Genomic DNA, 18,968 nt, shown 5'->3' on the forward strand with positions numbered 1-18,968 from the left:
AGGGGGGGGGGGGGGGGGGGGGTCTTATTATGAAGTGAACAAATTTCTTCATAATATGATCATTTTGAATTATTTTTATATGTTAAGACCAACACTCTGTAAAGCACCGCAAAGGCCCACAAGGGCATGTTTGAACTTAGTTATAGTTTTGTTGCAAGTACTGAATTAAGAGTATTATAGTTTTGACAGAAAGTAAAGTTAATAATTTCCTTATGTTGAAACTATTTTAGTGTATATGCATGGACATTCATAAAATGAGAATCACTGAAATTTTAACATTTAACATGTTGGCAATAGACTAGCTATGATGTTCTACGACAGCTCTTGTTTCATTTTCTTGTGTCAGGTAAAGTTGAAGAAAGAATATAATGACATGCACAAGAATACAAGAGGATTGTTGTCTGGAGGGGAGTGGTACGAGATACAAGCCTTCAGGGCACTAAACCAGGCCCTTGGTCGTTGTTTAAGACACAGGTTGGTCAGACAGAGTGTAAAAAGTTCAGAAACCTCATGTTTATATCACAGTGACTAGAAATCTAAGAAAATTCATGTTTATATCACAGTGACTAGAAATCTTTAAAATAATCATTTTTATATCACCTCGTCTTGAAAACAAAGAAACCTGATGTTTATTAAATTTATATCACAGTGACTAGAGCAAATTCAATTAATTCATGTTTATATCTCGGTGACTAGAGAAAATTCGAAGTTAAAATCTTTTAATGACTTCTTCTGAATAACCAAAATGCTCAGGGTGATGCTATTTCGCCAGTAGCATGCTTGGATGAAGGACTACCAATTTTGTTCAAATAAATGACCTTCACTCATATTCAAGGTCACAGGGGTCAATTGTCTTTGAAAACCTTTGAACAACTTCTTCTGAATAACCATAAGGTCCAGGATGATTATATTTGGCCAGTAGTATACTAGGATGAAGGGCTATCGAGTTTGTTAAATGAATGACTTTGACCTGTATTCAAGGTTGCAGAGGTCAATTATGTTTGAAATATTTAAACGACTTCTTATGAATAACCAAAAGTCCTAGGGTGATGATATCTGGCCAGTAGCATGCTAGGATGAAGGGCTACCAAGTTTATTATAAAGAATTATCTTGACCTGTATTCAAGGTCACAGGGGTCAAATATGTTTTAAATCTTTAAACGACTTCTTCTGAATAGCTAAAAGGCCCAGGGTGATGATATCTTGCCAGTAGTATGCTGAGATGAAGGGCTACAAAGTTTGTTCAAATAAATTATGTTGAATTGTATTCAAGGTCACAGGGGTCAAATATATTTAAAATCTTTAAACGACATCCTCTGAATAACCATGCGGGCCAGGATGATATTTTGCCATTAGCGTGCTTGGATGAAGGGCTACCAAGTTTGTAAAAATGAATGACTTTGATCTATATTCAAGGTTGCATGGATGGGTCAAATATGTTTTAAATCTTTAAATGGCTTCTTCTGAATAACCAAAAGGCCCAGGATGATGATATCTGGCCATTACCAGGCTTGGATGAAGGGCAGCCAAATTTGTTCAAATGAATGGCCTTCACTCATATTCAAGGTCACAGGGGTTAAAAATCTTTAAACGACTTCTTCTGAATAACCATGAGGCCCAGAATGTTGATATTTGGATGAAGAGCTATCAAGTCATTTGAATGACCTTGACCCACTTTCAAGGTCACTTTTGGTCAGACATGTAAATTACCTAATCTCATGAAACAAAAGGTCTAGGGTGGTGATATTTGGCAAGTTGCATGGTGAAATGAAAGGCTATATCACAATGATTAGAGAAAATTCATGTTTATATATATCACTGACTAGAAATCAATGAAAAGTCATGTTTATATCACTGTGACAAGAAATCTAATAAACCTCATATTTGATTAAATGCAAACATTGACTGTCAATCTGGATTGTAACAGGAAGGACTGGGGAGCCCTGATCCTAGCGGACGAGAGATTCGTTAGAGATGGTCCCAGGTACTGTAAAGGTAAGATGTCTACAGCTCTTTTATTGAGTGTCTTTGGCATTCATGTTTATATCATTGGAGTATTGAAGCTATGTTTCAGTAATACAATAACGGATGTGACAATGACTAAACTTAAGAAAACTGGATTTATACATTTAGTCTGGTAAAAAAAAATCTCTGACAGTTAAAGACTTCATTAAAAAAAAAAATTAGTAATCATGCTGTTTTTCTCAAACTCACTTCAGTTTGGTTACAAATAGGCAGATGATTTGTTATGAATTATATTGTGATGTCTTGATTGGGCCTCTAAACTTGCTGCTTACTGACCAGTTTCACAGTGCACGTGGTTCATCATGTGACTAGTGTTAAAATACTTGTATCAGAAACCAAGCTTTCACTGTAAAACACACTTACAACAAACACCAGTGGACCTAGAATTTGAATTTGCTTTCAAAGTTTTGTTGCAATAACACTTCTGTTGGATGTTTCTGAGATAATTAAATGCTAGTAGATACAAGTATGATTACATAATATTGCTATGTAATTGGAATTACTCTGTCCAGGTCTCTCTAAGTGGATGAGAAACAAAGTGCGGCCGTTCCAGGGATTTTTCACCGCTATGGACTCCCTCAGCACCTTCACAGAGAACTGCATCAAGGATATGCCCAAAGTTGAGTAAGTCCAGTCAGTCACACCTTTTTTTTGTTGCATGGTACTGTTTTGTTTCCAAAGTCAAAATTTTGGAAAGAGACCAATGATTTACCCTCATTTTTACAATTTTTGACCAGATTATGTATGATATAGACTTGTAATTACATCAGATAACTTACCCGTAACTAAAACGTACAGAGACTAAGTACTGCTTAGTTTGACCTTGAGCAAACTCTGTGCTAAGTTTATTACAAGCCTGTGCTAAGTGTATTACAAGCCTATGCTAAGTGTATTACAAGCCTGTGCTAAGTGTTTTACAAGCCTGTGCTAAGTGTATTACAAGCCTGTGCTAAGTGTATTACAAGCCTGTGCCAAGTTTATTACAAGTCTTCCCATTATCAAAGCCTGTGCTAAGTGTATTACAAGCCTGTGCTAAGTTTATTACAAGTCTTCCCATTATCAAAGCCTGTGCTAAGTTTATTACAAGTCGCCCTTTATTTTGTCTTATAGGAGTCATTGCATGTATTTTTTCGACATTATTTGATTTTTACAGTTTTCCTCAGGTAAAAAAATTGTAAGGTGAAAAGTATGCATTCTTAAAATAAATTATACATTGACACTAGCACACTTTCCATGATTGTCTCTCATGTTCTTCTCCCAGTAATTTTGCAATGTCAGTGATTTGCTTTAAGTCCCCTGTCACTTGTTATTGTGTTTACATTTATTAATAGTATTTTCTTTTTCTTTTTAGTCCAAATGCTTCCTTCATTCCGGGGACACCAGTGATTCCTGGTCATCATGCAGACCCTTCCCAGTCTGATCTGTCCCCTGTGACCTCCACACCAATAACAAAGCGAGCCTTTGATACAAAGAAACACTTTTCAATCTTCACACCAATCAAACCAGGCAAAGAAACTGCCAACCAATCAAATCAAAGGTTACAAAGCACCAATCAAATGGAATGTAGGTTGATATCACCGACAGAGGTCAATGGGGATGCAACACTTAGAAAGGCTTCACAAAGCCAACAGGTCCTTAAAGGTCCCATTAAGGGTCAAAGTTCATCTGACCCTACCCAGCCTTCAGTTCCTGGACAGGGTTCTATGCTGGGACCAGCTCATGAGCAAGTTCTTAAGTTACTCAATTCCAAATTGTTGCCACAGGACAAACCCTACTATGTCATGATAAATGAAGGCACTCCTATGCAACAGTTGTTCCTCATCGAGCCCCCAGATAGTCCCGTCAATCAACAAGACTCGTTCAATCAAAATGTAGCGACAATTGTGTCAACACCCCTCACAAAGCACACCTCAACCTTACCTATGAAGACAGGTATGAAAAGTATTCTTCTTCCCAAACGACTATCAGAAGGCCCGAGTAAAGGTGTGGTCGCAGTATCTACACAATCGTCGTGTGTCGGCTCAAGTGCTGGAATCGCATCAACTACCGCACAAAATTCTTCCACTCAGTGTGTTTCTAGCCTTGATCACTCTGTTGAAAAACCATTGGACAAAAGTAAAAATGAAAGTGGAAGTGAATCCAAAATCAACAACTTCTTTAAGTTTTGTAAATTGCCTGAAAAGTCATTTGAAAATGTTGTGAATAAATCTGGAGAATGTTCGGACATGTCTACTGAACGACCAACAACTCCTAATGTGTTTGATGCAGATACGCTAGAGGATATAAAGGACACCGGTATACAGACTGACAATGAGGACCCTCTACATGACCTGTGTCAACCTGACAAGGATGATACAAAACTAATAGGGACACAAAATAGTGATGTGAAGATAAAGTCTGAAACACCAGTCGGTCGAAAGCCTATCTTCCGAAAAAAGAGCGACATGGAATCTGGAACAAAGCAAGAAAACATGGATGGGGAATCCAGTGACAATGACTTTAAAGTGAAGCGTAGATCTGTGTCTGGGAATGCTATCACTGATTGTCAGGTGGAAACGTCAATAGTTGATGGTGAGGATGAACCACTGAAAACCAGGAGGCGAGGTACAAAGCGAAAGACTCAAAGTCGGTCCAACAATTTAACCAGCAAACGCTCGAAAGGAGTTGACTTCCTCGACAACATGGATAATTCTAAAGAAAATGAAGTAAGACTCACTTAAATGTCCATTTAGATATTATGTTATAATTTTTTAATGATAATTCAAACTGCTTTAATTGTTTTAGCACTGAGATATGGAAGTTAACATTAGCAAAGTGGGATGTAATTGCTCTTGAAAGATCAGAATATTGAATATATAAATCATTTTCGAACATTTCATGTTGCCATGGGTACTTATGCTATTAATGTCCTTTACAGCCTTCTGATCAGCCCAGTTTATCATGTGCAAGTTGTGAAACAGTCATCATTCCAAACCTCAAAGGTCAGTTATATTACAAGTCTTACATTCCACTGTTTGCTACATGTAACCCTACCTTTTGTTCAGGGATAGTTACTTTGTGAAACCAATTACATTTTCAGCACATCAAGTATTTTAAATGTCAGACAGATAAAATTTTAGTTATGACAGTTGTATAAATACATTTTGGTTAATAAGTTAAGACTTCTCGACTTTTCTCTGCTTTTTCTGTTAATGTAATCGACTTAATTTTTCCTTCCTATGCTGTCTACAATATTTTAAAATAGGGACGCTGCAAGACATCATAGTTGTTAGTGTACTGATAATAATGTAACATTTATGTCACCTATTGATTGAATCAAATGGATTGCTTGTTGTCAGATTTTGAAAAGAGATTGAGAATTCCTGGTTTCCTGAAAGGCATATCGCGTCACAAGAATGCGGCGTATATCTACACTGTGGTCACCAAACCAGACCAGTTTTTGCCTGTAGAAGTGAATGTGGAAGGTAAAATGTTATTAAAATTAAAATTTGATTTAAGTAAAAATATCAGAGGATCAGTTCAAGAGATATGATTTTGTCTTTGATGTCGGAAATTTGAATTTTTGCAAATTTTGCTTCAATAGTCCTCCAGTTGTCCACTCCATGCTGTGTGCATGTGTAACAGTATATTGATGTGGTTTATTAGGTGGGATCAGATGCTACATGCAGTACCTGACTAGGTATTACAATTATCACTTACAGGTATTACAATGAATTCTACATGGTCGGAGGAGACAGGGTGCTGTGTACAATACCTACGCTGTCGTGGCTGCTGTAAAACCAACACAAGGAACAGTGACAAGGACATAATCGGAGCCCGCATTGTCAGTACGACCCAGGACAACCAACTGTACAGTGTCGGACAGGTACACAAAACATGTTCAGTAAATACTGTAAACTTCTTTTTCCATAAAAAATATTTTCGCTTTTGTATTTTAAACTCCTTGTTTGAACTGGTGACATAAAACAAGTGACAGATATCCCAGGCTATTACTGGTGACATAAAACAAGTGACAGATATCCCAGGCTATTACTGGTGACATAAACAAGTGACAGATATCCCAGGCTATTAAGTAGGAATGAAGATTCACAAGTTTGAATTTGGAATACTTTGCCTTGTGAATTAATGCTGGAATATTTGTCTTTTGGAAATATGTTTGTGTAGTAATTGATGTTTAATATCAAATTATATGGTCGCTAATGTAACTGATAGTTAATGAATAATTATTTTATATATTTATTGAGGTGGTTTTGTTTTTCTCATAAATCTAAAATTATATGATCACTAAAATGAATTTGTTTTACTATTTCAGACATGGCTACTCTCCAATGACATGAAAATCAAGGAAGGATAGCAAGAAATCAAAATTTGTTTGTTTCTTGCCGATATTTACAAGGAAGAATAGAGAGAAATCAAAATTTGCATGTGACCTGAAATTTATTAAGAAATTCTTTTTAATGTTAAATTTGTTGATTGTTTTGAACAGAGAAACTAGTAATTTAGTAATTGTAAGGAACTAAACAATTCCTTATTTCATTCAAGGGGAAGACCACTAAGGTTTGAAAATAATGTCGCATGTATTTGGTTACATATTTAATGAATTAAACAGTGTAAATCAATTCGTTTTCATATTAGTGTATAAATGTTGTTCACAGCTCAACTTCAGACTGTTTTTTTATGAAGAGTGCTTACAATCCTAACATTTTCTGTTGAAGGGGCTTCTTATAGAAGAGGCTTTAAAACCTGTCCAGACAAATACATTACTACAAATACTGATACATCATTAATGAGCATACCACTTAAGTTGACTAATAGAATCTTCCCCTACCTTGAGGGTGTGACAGAGAAATCTCCTACCCGAGGGGTGATGTTTTTTTTAAAGGTTTTTAGGTCACCTGAGCTTTAGCTCAAGTGACCTATTGCTATCCGTTTTCGTCCGTCGTCCGTTAACATTTTACATTTCAAACTTAAAGTCAAGTTCTGCTGGGCCGATTGAACTGAAAGTTGGTAGGAATGATCGCCTCATGGTCCTGACAAAGTGTTGTTATTTTTCGGGTCGATCAGAAATCCAATATGGCCGCCACGGCCGCCATTTTGAAAACCTATTTCAAACTTAAAGTCAAGTTCTGCTGGACCGATTGAACTGAAAGTTGGTAGGAATGATCGCCTCATGGTCCTGACAAAGTGTTGTTATTTTTCGGGTCGATCAGAAATCCAATATGGCCGCCACGGCCGCCATTTTGAAAACCTATTTCAAACTTAAAGTCAAGTTCTGCTGGACCGATTGAACTGAAAGTTGGTAGGAATGATCGCCTCATGGTCCTGACAAAGTGTTGTTATTTTTCGGGTCGATCAGAAATCCAATATGGCCGCCACAGCCACCATTTTGAAAACCTATTTCAAACTTAAAGTCAAGTTCTGCTGGACCGATTGAACTGAAAGTTGGTAGGAATGATCGCCTCATGGTCCTGACAAAGTGTTGTTATTTTTTGGGTCGATCAGAAATCCAATATGGCCACCACGGCCGCCATTTTGAAAACCTATTTCAAACTTAAAGTCAAGTTCTGCTGGACCGATTGAACTTAAAGTTTGTAGGAATGATCGACTCATGGTCCTGACAAAGTGTTGTTATTTTTCAGGTCAATCATAAATCCAATATGGCCGCCACGGCCACCATTTTGAAAACATATTTCAAACTTAAAGTCAAGTTCTGCTAGGCCGATTGAACTGAAACTTTGTAGGAATGATTGACTCATGGTCCTGACAAAGTGTTGTTATTTTTCAGGTCGATCAGAAATCCAATATGGCCACCACAGCTGCCATTTTGGTAAACTATTTCAAACTTAAAGTAAAGATCTACTTGGCCGATTGAACTGAAACTTTGTAGGAATGATCGAATCATGGTCCTGACAAAGTGTTGTTATTTTTCGGGTCAATCAGAAATACAATTTGGCTGCCATGGCCGCTATTTTGCTACTAAGTTCTAATAGGCCGATCTCACTTAAAATTGGTCTAGGAATGATCAGCTCATGGTCCTGACAAAGTTAAGTTAACATTATACTATTTTTTACTCAAATTGGTACATATTTCAACAACAAAAATAAATATTGTAGGACTCGGGTGACCGTTAAGGCCAATGGGCCTCTTGTTTGGTTGTCTAACCCAAGGCTCTGCCGAGGGTTTAACAACCAAAAAACAAAACAAAATCATCCCCGAGGGTTCGAGATTTCTCTGTTACACCCTCAAGGTAGAGGATGATTATTTTTTTCCCATCCTATTATTTCAGTCACGACTCCACCGTCGACAGTAGTCTGCCATGCTTGTTTACAAAAGCATGTGTGGGGTATGAATATCGTCATTCACTTTTGATGACGTCACAATTACAAGTGACACATTTTAATGACTCACAATTGAACACGAGCTATTCGGCACGAGAGGCTATCTCCCCCTAGGGGGCGACACTTGTGAAGGGTGGGAGAAATCTAAATTCTCTTACCCTGGACAGGTGTATCCACACGTTTACCGGTGTGAGATTTCCTTGTCTCACCCTAGGGTTGGGACGTGAGGATTCCCCTATCCATAAAAACGGTATGAGATCACTTCAACAATACAATGACGTCACGTCAACAATCCATCAACGACACGTCAACACTGAATTTAGCATGAAACGTTGTCATTACACTGTGTATATGATACACAATGAGAGAACAGGGTAAGAGGCACGGTAGTCCAGTGGTAGGACGCCGGGCTCGTGACCGAAGGGTTGCAGGTTTGCGCCACGTCACGGCAATGTGTTGTATCTTTGAGCAAGATACTTTACTCCTCTTGTTCCAGTCTACTCGGCTGTAAATGGTTGGGCAGTGTTAGAATTGTTGAATGCTACCTGTTAGCACCGAAATGGCAGCTTCGGCTGTATGCTCCCCAGGGAGTTGAGAAATGTATTGGCTGGTTGCAAAGGCCCTATAACCACGGATCATAATTTGTGAACCGCTTTGAGATGAACTAGGTTGTGATAAAGTGGTATATTAGAACCTCCAATTATTATTATTATTATTAAGAGAAAAAGAATCCTTCACCCCCTCCCCCTTGTGGGTAAGATAGAGGAATCTAAACCCTTGGGGAAAGATTCTTAAGTTGCCAAACACTTGACAAAGCCTCGTGTTTGGCAACTTAAGAATCTTCCCCCTCGGATTCAGATTCCCCTATCTCACCCCAAAGGGGGTGAGAGATTCTATTATTCCACAGGTTTAATTGCCTTTTATATTGTTGTCTCTGATATTGATGTGTTATTGTTATTAAACAATTTAGCAGAACAGTTTCTGTAACATGACAAGTCTAAAGAAATTACTTCCTTATATGATTATGGTATAGAACTTGACCGAGTCTCATAAGACAATGTCTCTTATCAGATATTAATTTTAATTTTTTGCTTTATTGGAAGCAGTAAGCAGGACGTGCATGTGATTGTAAAGGTTTTTTACTGTATGTATTGTTTTACGTGTAATGGTATGTACATCTTTACATACATGAATAAACCTGATCATTACTGAGTTATAAGGGTTTGCTGCTTCATTTATTTTCTGACCAGTTTCCGCTATATATTCCTACCCAATATTGTGAATGATGTGCTTTTAAAATGATTGTGTGTTAAAATTGTTTCCTACTTTTTTATGACTCGAGACTTTCACACTAATGTATATAAACCCCTAAAGTATCATTCGAGAACGAGATACATGAATTTTTTTATTATTTTTTTTTGCAAGCTTTCGAACAGGTCTGGTTTGTTTGTCAATCAAAGATCACAAATGACCGGTGTCTCAACTTTGAACCACTGGAAACTACTCACTAAGCCTGAAACACTGGAAACTACTCAGTGTCTCAACTCTGAAACACTGGAAACAACTCGCTAAGCCACAACGTGGCGAGTCCGTAAAGTGGCTGTCAAATAAGTATTTGAGTCCTGAATAGTAGTTAAATGTAAAAAGTGAATCTTCTTTTAACACATTTCTCATATTAATATACATACTTATATGCATTAGTTCATTATCAATAGGGATTTAAATTGATTTTTAAATAACCTAATATCAGGTTGCTTCTGGCATTTGCTGTAGAGTACCTCAAGCTCTTTTTCATTCTGACTTTTATTATTTGAATGCATTAATTTCACATATATGTCAAACATACATTATAAAACCACTACAGACAGTTTTGGCCACTCTATTATCAAACATGTTGCAAAACAACGAACTATTAGTACTCATTGTATTTTATTCTCCCAAACTTGATTGTCAGTTTTGCTGCTGTGCGTTTACAGCTTGTTGATCTGTCTAGCTCGACGGTATTCCATTCTGGCCACGGCGCGTCTGTGTACCTCGTCTGATCCATCAGCTATCCGTAATATCCGGGCAGAAGCAAGCATAAATGCCAGCGGAAAGTCCTGGCTTAGACCTGCACCTCCATGCACCTAGAACATGCAATGAAGAAAAACGTTTGCTAAATATTACATTATCAAAGATATCTGATCTCAAGAATGTTCACTTATTACTTGAAAAGGGAATTAAGAAAAAATCTATTAAAATTGTAAGTCTAAGACAAAGCAAGCATTACTTATTTGTTTCTTGTTGATGATTATATGTTGATAACACTGGAGTAATTGTTCCGATGAATCGGGCGTCAAATTCTGGGTATTTGGCTATCCGAAGGACCAAGGTGAGCTTATGCCATACCGTGGCGTCCGGCATCCGTCCGTCCGTCCGTCCGTCTGCAACAATTTCTTTAAACGACTTCTTCTTCTTAACCACTAATTGGAATTTAACTAAATTTGACTGGAAGCATCCCTAGGTGGTGATTTTTACTGAATCTCATATTGTAGGAGTCAGTAACGAAACTATGGACAATGTTATCTATACTTTCCCCTGTCATATGTCAGGAGACCTTCCTAGGTTTACACCGCTCTATTATATCGCCAGATATATACCTGTACAGCCCTGTCTATAACATTCAGCGCCATATTTGGTGTCACAACCTTTATCATGGATATGTCTGCAGCTGCAACCTGTAATTTAAATAAAAACCTATAATTGTCCTTATTCTGTAGCTGTAAACTTTCTATGTAACAATAAACTTGCTCAATTAATAAGAATCCTTTTCAATATTCTAGTGAATAACAAAATGCTGCAAATTTTCTGTATGAAATAAAATCGTATGGCGTAGCCAGATAATGTTTTCTTAAATTACTATTTTATGTAAAACATGTTAGAATCAATTCTTAAAATAATGTTTCTTGAGCGAAATATGTGGTTCCATGCCCTATACACTACACCAAAATATAATGTTAAATGCGGAAACAGTTTTCGAAATATTTTGATTTAAAGAAATTTGACCTCCGTGACCTTGAAAGTTGATCAAGGTCAAACTTGCTAGCCAACCATCTTCGCTAGCATCTTACAGATAAAATATCAAGACTCTTGACTTCGTAGAACTTGATAAATAAAAATTAGAGGTTGTTACCCAAAATAGCAGTTCTGAAATTTGAGCCCAACCAAAAACCGGAAGTTGACCTCTGAGACGAAAATATTTCTAAAGTTAAAAGAAGCGGACTCTCACCCTCGACACCATGTTAAAATATTATGTAAATGCCTGAAACATTTTTCGAAATATTTTGGTTTAAAGAAATTTGAGCTTTTTGAAACATGTGACCTTGAATGTTGATCAGGTTCAACCATATTTTCAAACCTGATAGCCAAACATCTCAGCATCTTTCATATCAAATATTAATACATGTGCTCTAAACCTTGTAGAACTTAGGGAAAAAAATAAAGTTTGTAACCCAATAAAGTGCATTTAAACTTTGACTCTTGTTGAAAACCAAAAGTTGACCTTTGACACAAAAATGTTTCTGAGAAAATCATGTTACTCTACAAAATATGTCCAAAGATGAACTTAATCAATTCACCTATTAATGAGTTATCGCAATTAAGATAAAAACGGGCAATGTTAACAAATTAGGAAGGACATCAAGGAAAACCTTTATAGCATGCATGTTCAAATGAATTAACCAGCATAAACATTGGAGAAATACATGTTTTTACATTTGTGCATTTTAAAAAGATCGAAGGAAATATTCAAAATGGTGTAGGATGTTAACGGTTAATGGTACAGATAAACTGAAAACATCAAATGTATTGGGATGGATTTCCCCACCAACTTTATTATTTCAAATAAACCTTCTTTTGACGGTTCTGTAAAGTTTGTTTTGTTTAACGCCGGAACAGAACAACGATTGCTAACTTCTTTTTCTTGTGTACTTGTGTTTAAATGAATATTAATGAAATATTTGAAATCGTGATAATCTTTCCCTGTAAATCAACACATTATAGATAACAGAAGGATATTTGAAATTATAGCATGTTCATTGTATCATCTAACCCGTAAATTTACAAAAAGTAACAATCGTGCGAGAGCTAAACAATCTGAAGTACATCATTGTGATATCATCATGTAACGTAGCCCGAGTTTCCTCTGGCCCTGACACCAGACTTAGACATTTTGACAGATAGATCTATCTGGGCCAGAGGAAACTCGGGCTAAATGTAACGTTGAGGATGGACACAAAGATGGCTCGGTTTCAGATTTACATTCGTGAATCAGATGTTTATTCACGAAACCGAGTGGTATTCGGGAAACTGTCCAGTACATACAGCATCGCTTCAATTCTATTTATTTGGTAAAAAGGTACGACAACATTACCAACATGCTTCAACACATTATATAATATGGTAACCGTACGCGTTCTTTACATGTTGAAGGACATTATGCTATGGAGATTTTATAAACGTCAGTTTTCATAATTTGACAAATCAATACTCTGGTTAGCCATGACATTGGCGGTCATTAATTAAGGACCTTTCTGACATTTAAGCCCTTGTTACATACCTTATTTCCAAAATTATCCATGATGTAGGCGGCCCTGAGTGAGTAGTCTAGCCTGGTCAATCTCGATCCGGCACTGGGCCACGTCGGCTTGGATGGTGCCCTGAGCGGCCAGGGGCTTCCCAAATGCAACGCGTTCTTGGGTCTGAAACATAAATGTATTTCAAGTTGAGGTATTGGTCATTATTGAAGTAGGTCGTACGAAGGTAAGTGATATGTTACAATGGGGTTTTTTTCCGTGAAAAACAAAAATCAAATAAATAATTAGATCAAATTCATTTTCACATATATACAATAGAAATGAAGTAGCTCTCCATTGATTACTTACTAATCTAACTCGGAGTTTCCAAGTATTACATTTGAGCCTCTTGGTTATGGTATATTTAACCTTGCATTTCAGAGCTCTGTTTACTTCTTACTCACCCGTTTGATCATTAGTTCCAGGGCTAACTCTGCATTACCTATCATATGCATACAAAAATGGATCCTGCCAGGACCTAGATTCTCCTGAGCGATTTCAAACCCCCGACCCTCTCCAAGCAGAATGTTAGTTAGTGGTACTTTCACATTATCAAATATCACCTCAGCGTGGCCCGCTATTAAAACAAAATGATGTCTTAATATGATTATGCTTTATTTTAATAAAATTCCTTGGTCTTCAAACAAAACTTAACAAAATCAAAATTTGTATTGGCACTGGATATTTGACTATACACTGTTCTGTATAAATAATGAAATGATTAAGTACCTGGTTCATGCATGTAGCCAAATGTAGACAAAGGTCGTATGACCTTGACCCCGGTGGCATCCATGGGAACGAGGATCATGCTTTGTTGCTTATGAATGCTGGCTCCTTTGTCAGTCTTTCCCATGAAGAAGCACACTTTACATTTGGGATGAATAGCGCCTATCATCAAACAAAAATCTTTATATTAAAGACTGACACTTGTCAAAAACTACGAGATCATTTACGCTGGAGGACGAGGGCATAGAGCACCTGTAAACAACCAATGAATCATTATTCTGGAGAAGGAGAGCACTTCTCAACAACCAAGGAAACATATTAAACTGGAGAAGGGCACCTTTTAAATATCAAAAGGATATTATATTTGAGAATAAAGGCACTTCAATGTTATGGCACAATTCGTTGCATTCTATAAACTTTCAAAAGCAAATGGGACCATATGTACCTGGTAAAATGTCATGCCCTTTTGTAGTTAAGAAATAAACAGATGAGGCTAAGCAGAATGACATTGAAAACCGAAACAAGGGAGGAAAGTTAATTATTAACATAAAAAGCGATTGGTCAGTTCTTACCTGATGTCCACCATTTATGACCGTTGATTAGGTAGTGGTCAGACCTTCGCTCGATTGACGCCTCAATGTTTGTCGCATCAGACGACGCCACCTACAATTTGGTTAACAACTTAACAGGCCTTCTTTAAACTAGACTCTTTCATTATTTCACAACATGTTAAATTTTGATATCTGCATGAACAATTTATCATCATCAGAAAAACCAGTGACTACATGGGGTTCTGTCATGCCGACGCAAGACCTGATTTCGCCGTTGAGGAGGGGGATCAGCCACTGCTGTTGCTGTTCCTCTGTACCATACTTCACTAGTGTCTCCATGTTAGCCGTGTCTGGCGCCGAACAGTTAAACGCCTGGAAACATTCAGCACAGAACACAGGTAACATTTGGTCAGTCATCTTTCTCGTCAAACTAGCCAAATATTTGACAGCATTATCTCGATCCAGTTTTAACCAGACTTTGTGTTACTTACCTCGGCGGCCCACACACACTTGCCCATCTCTTCCGCCATGAAGGCGAACTGAAGATTGGTCAGTCCAGCTCCGTACTTCATATCTGGGTCAGATTCTACTGGCATGAACAGGTTCCACAAACCTTGGGCCTTAGCTTTAGCCTGAAAACGTCATTACTGGAACATGTATTCCTTCAAAAAAGAATGTCGGTGAAAATTTGTATACATGACATAGCTCTAACCTACTGTAACAAGCTCTGTCTGACCTTGTTCTTGCCCATTACCCTATTGTAATCGCTAAAAAAGCACAGAAATGACATACTTTTTGGGAAATTGTGATTGCAGATGGAGAAAGCCAAACAAAGGCAACATACTTATGCACCATGTGGTCATTTCTTCAATTAAAGATACATCAGTGTAGTTTATAAAATCTAGAATCAAAAGAGTGCTGAAAGGCATTTATGATGTAGCATGCGGTATCTGACCTTTTTTTTTTTTTATCTATAACCCTATACCTATACTTCTAATACAGGCTTTGAACGTGTATATAACTACCTATGGTGTAACTAATGCTCGCTGACCTTGAACTCTTCCACCAGGGGGTTGACCTCCAATTTCTTGTCAGATCTGGAGAACTGTAGTAACACTGCTTCATGTGGGTTGATCTCTTCCTTGATGAACCTTTTCACGCGGTAGAAAATGTCCTTGGCCCTCTCTGGCAAGGCCTCGTGTGTAACGGTCATCATACCTGTTAGCAGGGAAACAGTATGTATATGTGTCGTCTCAGTAATGGCTTGTTATTTGGAAAATATAAGTTCCGTTCTATGAAATTATTCGAAGATTTTTAGATAATAACCTCGACAGTCATGTCTACTTAAATTCAATCAGATGAAAGGTGCACTGTAACGCTTTAACTGATATTACGCTTGATGTTTATGATTTTTATTTATTTAATTTGATAGAGAACATTGGGTCTTGAGTTATAGGAGAAGGTGCTTCCACAAAGGTGATATGACGAAAGGTATTATGGTTTCTGTGTGATAGGAGTTTCCTCATGTTGATTTATTTTGCATTTGCTAGCTAAGTATACTACTCATGTACAATAGGGATCAGTCCTAAAAGATAACTCCGTAAGTGTGGCTTATCTGGGGCAGCAAAGAAAGTCCGAAAATGAAGGGACTCCCAGGAGGAAAACATCGGGCTAATTGATGTAAAATATTTAGATAATCGGGTGAGCGATATAGCATACGTTACTTTTTTTTATCTTCTTGTATATATTGATTTTGGTTTTACACTCAACTGTGTATCATGCAATAGAGAAATCAACATTTTCATCATATTTAGACATAGCATACCGGTTTTCAGCATTTTTTTAAATTGAAATTTCAGCATTTTGGACTCAATCACCGCTCTGAGATTATATCTATCAAACTTACATTTTCTGTATTTATTGTGTTTTAATTATCAAACACATATATATAAATACATGTTTGATATTGATGTTTTGTATATTAAACATGCGCATGTCCGATGTTCATTTTGTTTTGTTTATCAAACAAGCATTTTCGGTATTTATTGTTTTTTATTTATCAAACAAAGTTGTTCTGTAATTACTGTGTTATATTTATCAAACATACATGTTCGGTGTGTACTGACAAACGTTTTGAGAGGCACTTAATTTAACATCATTACCGACAAGCCATTTCTTAAGAATAAGTAAGCTGATAATGAGTGCTATAGTTCAATATGTTTCTACAATGCACTCGACGTATACCTCTATATTTCAATAAAACAGTAGCTTTTTCAAGGGTTGTTTCTGTTATTTAATTGGTTGTTTCATTTCATTTTCACATTTTTTTTTATTGAATATTGCATCTTATACAAATTTCAAAAGGAATTGGGCAACAGGCGTAATGCCTATACAAGCCCTCTCCTACGGAATGGAAAATGTATATTATAATATATTTATTGTGAAATAATTTAAAAGTTTTTCTACAATGCACTCGACGTATTCCTCTATATTTCAATAAAACAGTAGCTTTTTCAAGGGCAGTTTCTGTTATTTAATTGGTTGTTTCGATTGGGCAATTGGGCAGGATATTCTTTGTTTAAGTCAGTGTCAGACATATTCTTTGTGTAAGTCAGTGTCTGACATATTCTTTGTGTAAGTCCGTGTCAGACATATTCTTTGTGTAAGTCAGTGGCAGACATATTCTTTGTGTAAGTCAGTGTCAGACATATTCTTTGTGTAAGTCAGTGTCAGACATATTCTTTTGACTGGACGGACCTAACAAATTTACATGTAAGTGTTTTTACCTTTCTAATATGTTCTACTTGCACTTCTTTTTTATAGATAGAATAAATATAGGATGTAGGTTTTTGTAATATGTTTTAAGGATTAATTAGTAAAGAGCTAATTTAAGACGAGAGATCAAACGATCTCGTTATATAAGAATCTGAATTGCTTTATATTTAAAATACCTCATTATGACTACTATATTTGATTAGTTATTTCATAAACTATGTACTAATGAAATATACACTTGTGTGTAAGTCATGGTTTTATGTGTGATAACGTGTGAAATATAGAATTTTTTTTATATTATTATTATGACGTAGCTGTACCTGTAGACGTACGTGTGTCATGCACGGGTGCGCTCCGTAGCTGAACAATGGCTTTGAGCCACACTCAGATATAGCTACCACATATATCTGAATTATTGTAGAATTGTATCTTCGACAATCGTAGAAGATTGTAATAACGTAACGTATTGTTCCGATCATTTTGTCCTTGTACGAGTTATTTCCCTTCGTGTATGTGAGTTGTGAAAGTATGGCTAGTTTGACAGCGTATCTATGTTTGTTTTATTATTTGTTACAGAGCTAAATGAATGTCATAACGAAATAAACGTGAGTTACCAACTGAAGCACTGTGGTATAGTCATATTTTAACCAAGAACTACACCACTATTACATAGCAATGCATGAAAGACACACATACTCACGCACACTAATGATAAAGCACAACACTATTTTCACTATCACAACTTACTGTACGGGAACTAGATGTATTCCTTATTGGTTCCACGTTTACCCTTTTCACACTTTCGGACACTTCTTTCCCTTAGTTTTATGTTTCCTACGTCCTAAATATGTCGTCCGTTGTCTGAAAACATGGTCACCACTAAATCAGTGGTGTCGGGTGAAATACAGGACTTTAACCCAGTCGCCTGGTAAAAACTACACCTATAATATAATCAAGGTTGCTTACTCTGTCCGCCTAGTAAAATGACCCCGTTCCAGAAAACATGTGATTTAGTCATATAAGTTCATAGTATGACGCCGGGAGCAGTCTAGATCGACTGGAAAATATTTTTTTCTTTAATTTGATGTATGATTTGCCATATATCATGAAACATCGACAAATTGTCGAATTTCAGTTGGTCGGACACTGTGCTGTCCACGGGATGACATGCTAAATCCCTAGTGGGTAGCGCAAAACACACGACATGTCCGCTAATCAATGTCGGTACAGTGTTTCTACGATAGTAAACAAACTTACTAGTATGATAGTTCATGGTCTTACATTATCATGTCGGACCCTCGAGTCTAGTTTTCAAGCTGGTCATGCAGGCTGTCGATCGGAAATCTGAACAGAGCCTGCCATTTTCTCTAACTTTTTTTTTTTTACCATTTTTCGATGTTTCATGAAGTCTACCGAAAATTACACTGCATGATATATGGCAAATCATACATCAAATTAAAGAAAAGATATTTTCCTGTCGATCTATACTGTTCCCGGCGTCATAAAAATGTACTATGAACGGTTATGACTTAATCACATGTTTTCTGGAACGGGGTCATTTTACAAGGCGGACAGAGTTAGCAACCTTGATTATAGGATAAGCGAGGCTAGTACCTGTGTGTAAACATTATCTTATCTATGAGGTTATTTATGGTGCGTGCGTTTTTATAACGTTTAATCTTCCGACTTCTTAGTTAATCTTTTTACACATAATGCGGAACATACTAAACATAGATTTTCAATCTTTTGAATATTAATTCCACTGATGGTTCCTAAATGAACTCATTTGGTGCAGTTTAAATGTTAACTTACACTCTGTGCATCTACTTACTCCGTATTTCTGGTGACTATTTTACAACATATACCAGACCACGTAATGATCGCGTCAATCTAAACCTAGGGACATTATGACACTGGAAACTGATCTATATCTAGTAACG

General features: G+C 36.8%; 2 protein-coding genes across 3 annotated transcripts in view; one reads left to right on the forward strand and one right to left on the reverse strand.

The window, feature by feature from the left end:
* LOC110458579 (Fanconi anemia group J protein homolog) overlaps window positions 1-6,901 on the forward strand; it is a 52,556-nt gene extending 45,655 nt beyond the window's left edge. For both annotated transcript variants that reach the window (XM_021510346.1, XM_021510345.1), the window contains exons 25-32: window positions 347-474; window positions 1,928-1,995; window positions 2,538-2,649; window positions 3,377-4,730; window positions 4,943-5,006; window positions 5,364-5,489; window positions 5,727-5,890; window positions 6,338-6,901. In XM_021510346.1, the coding sequence (XP_021366021.1) occupies window positions 347-474; window positions 1,928-1,995; window positions 2,538-2,649; window positions 3,377-4,730; window positions 4,943-5,006; window positions 5,364-5,489; window positions 5,727-5,890; window positions 6,338-6,379 (2,058 nt within the window). In that variant the 3' untranslated portion in view covers window positions 6,380-6,901. The remainder of the gene's footprint in view (window positions 1-346; window positions 475-1,927; window positions 1,996-2,537; window positions 2,650-3,376; window positions 4,731-4,942; window positions 5,007-5,363; window positions 5,490-5,726; window positions 5,891-6,337) is intronic.
* Window positions 6,902-9,186: 2,285 nt separating this feature from the next.
* On the reverse strand, window positions 9,187-18,531 carry LOC110458597 (acyl-CoA dehydrogenase family member 10-like). Its single transcript, XM_021510369.1, is given in 11 exon segments — window positions 9,187-10,489; window positions 11,003-11,080; window positions 12,961-13,000; window positions 13,002-13,102; window positions 13,381-13,553; window positions 13,706-13,864; window positions 14,275-14,365; window positions 14,488-14,625; window positions 14,745-14,885; window positions 15,305-15,471; window positions 17,995-18,531. Coding segments are annotated over 11 exon segments (1,296 nt in total). The 5' UTR covers window positions 18,047-18,531; the 3' UTR covers window positions 9,187-10,333.
* Between the last annotated feature and the right edge of the window lie 437 nt (window positions 18,532-18,968).

This window comes from Mizuhopecten yessoensis, unplaced genomic scaffold, assembly GCF_002113885.1.
Source record: "Mizuhopecten yessoensis strain PY_sf001 unplaced genomic scaffold, ASM211388v2 scaffold9651, whole genome shotgun sequence".
NCBI lineage: Eukaryota > Metazoa > Mollusca > Bivalvia > Pectinida > Pectinidae > Mizuhopecten > Mizuhopecten yessoensis.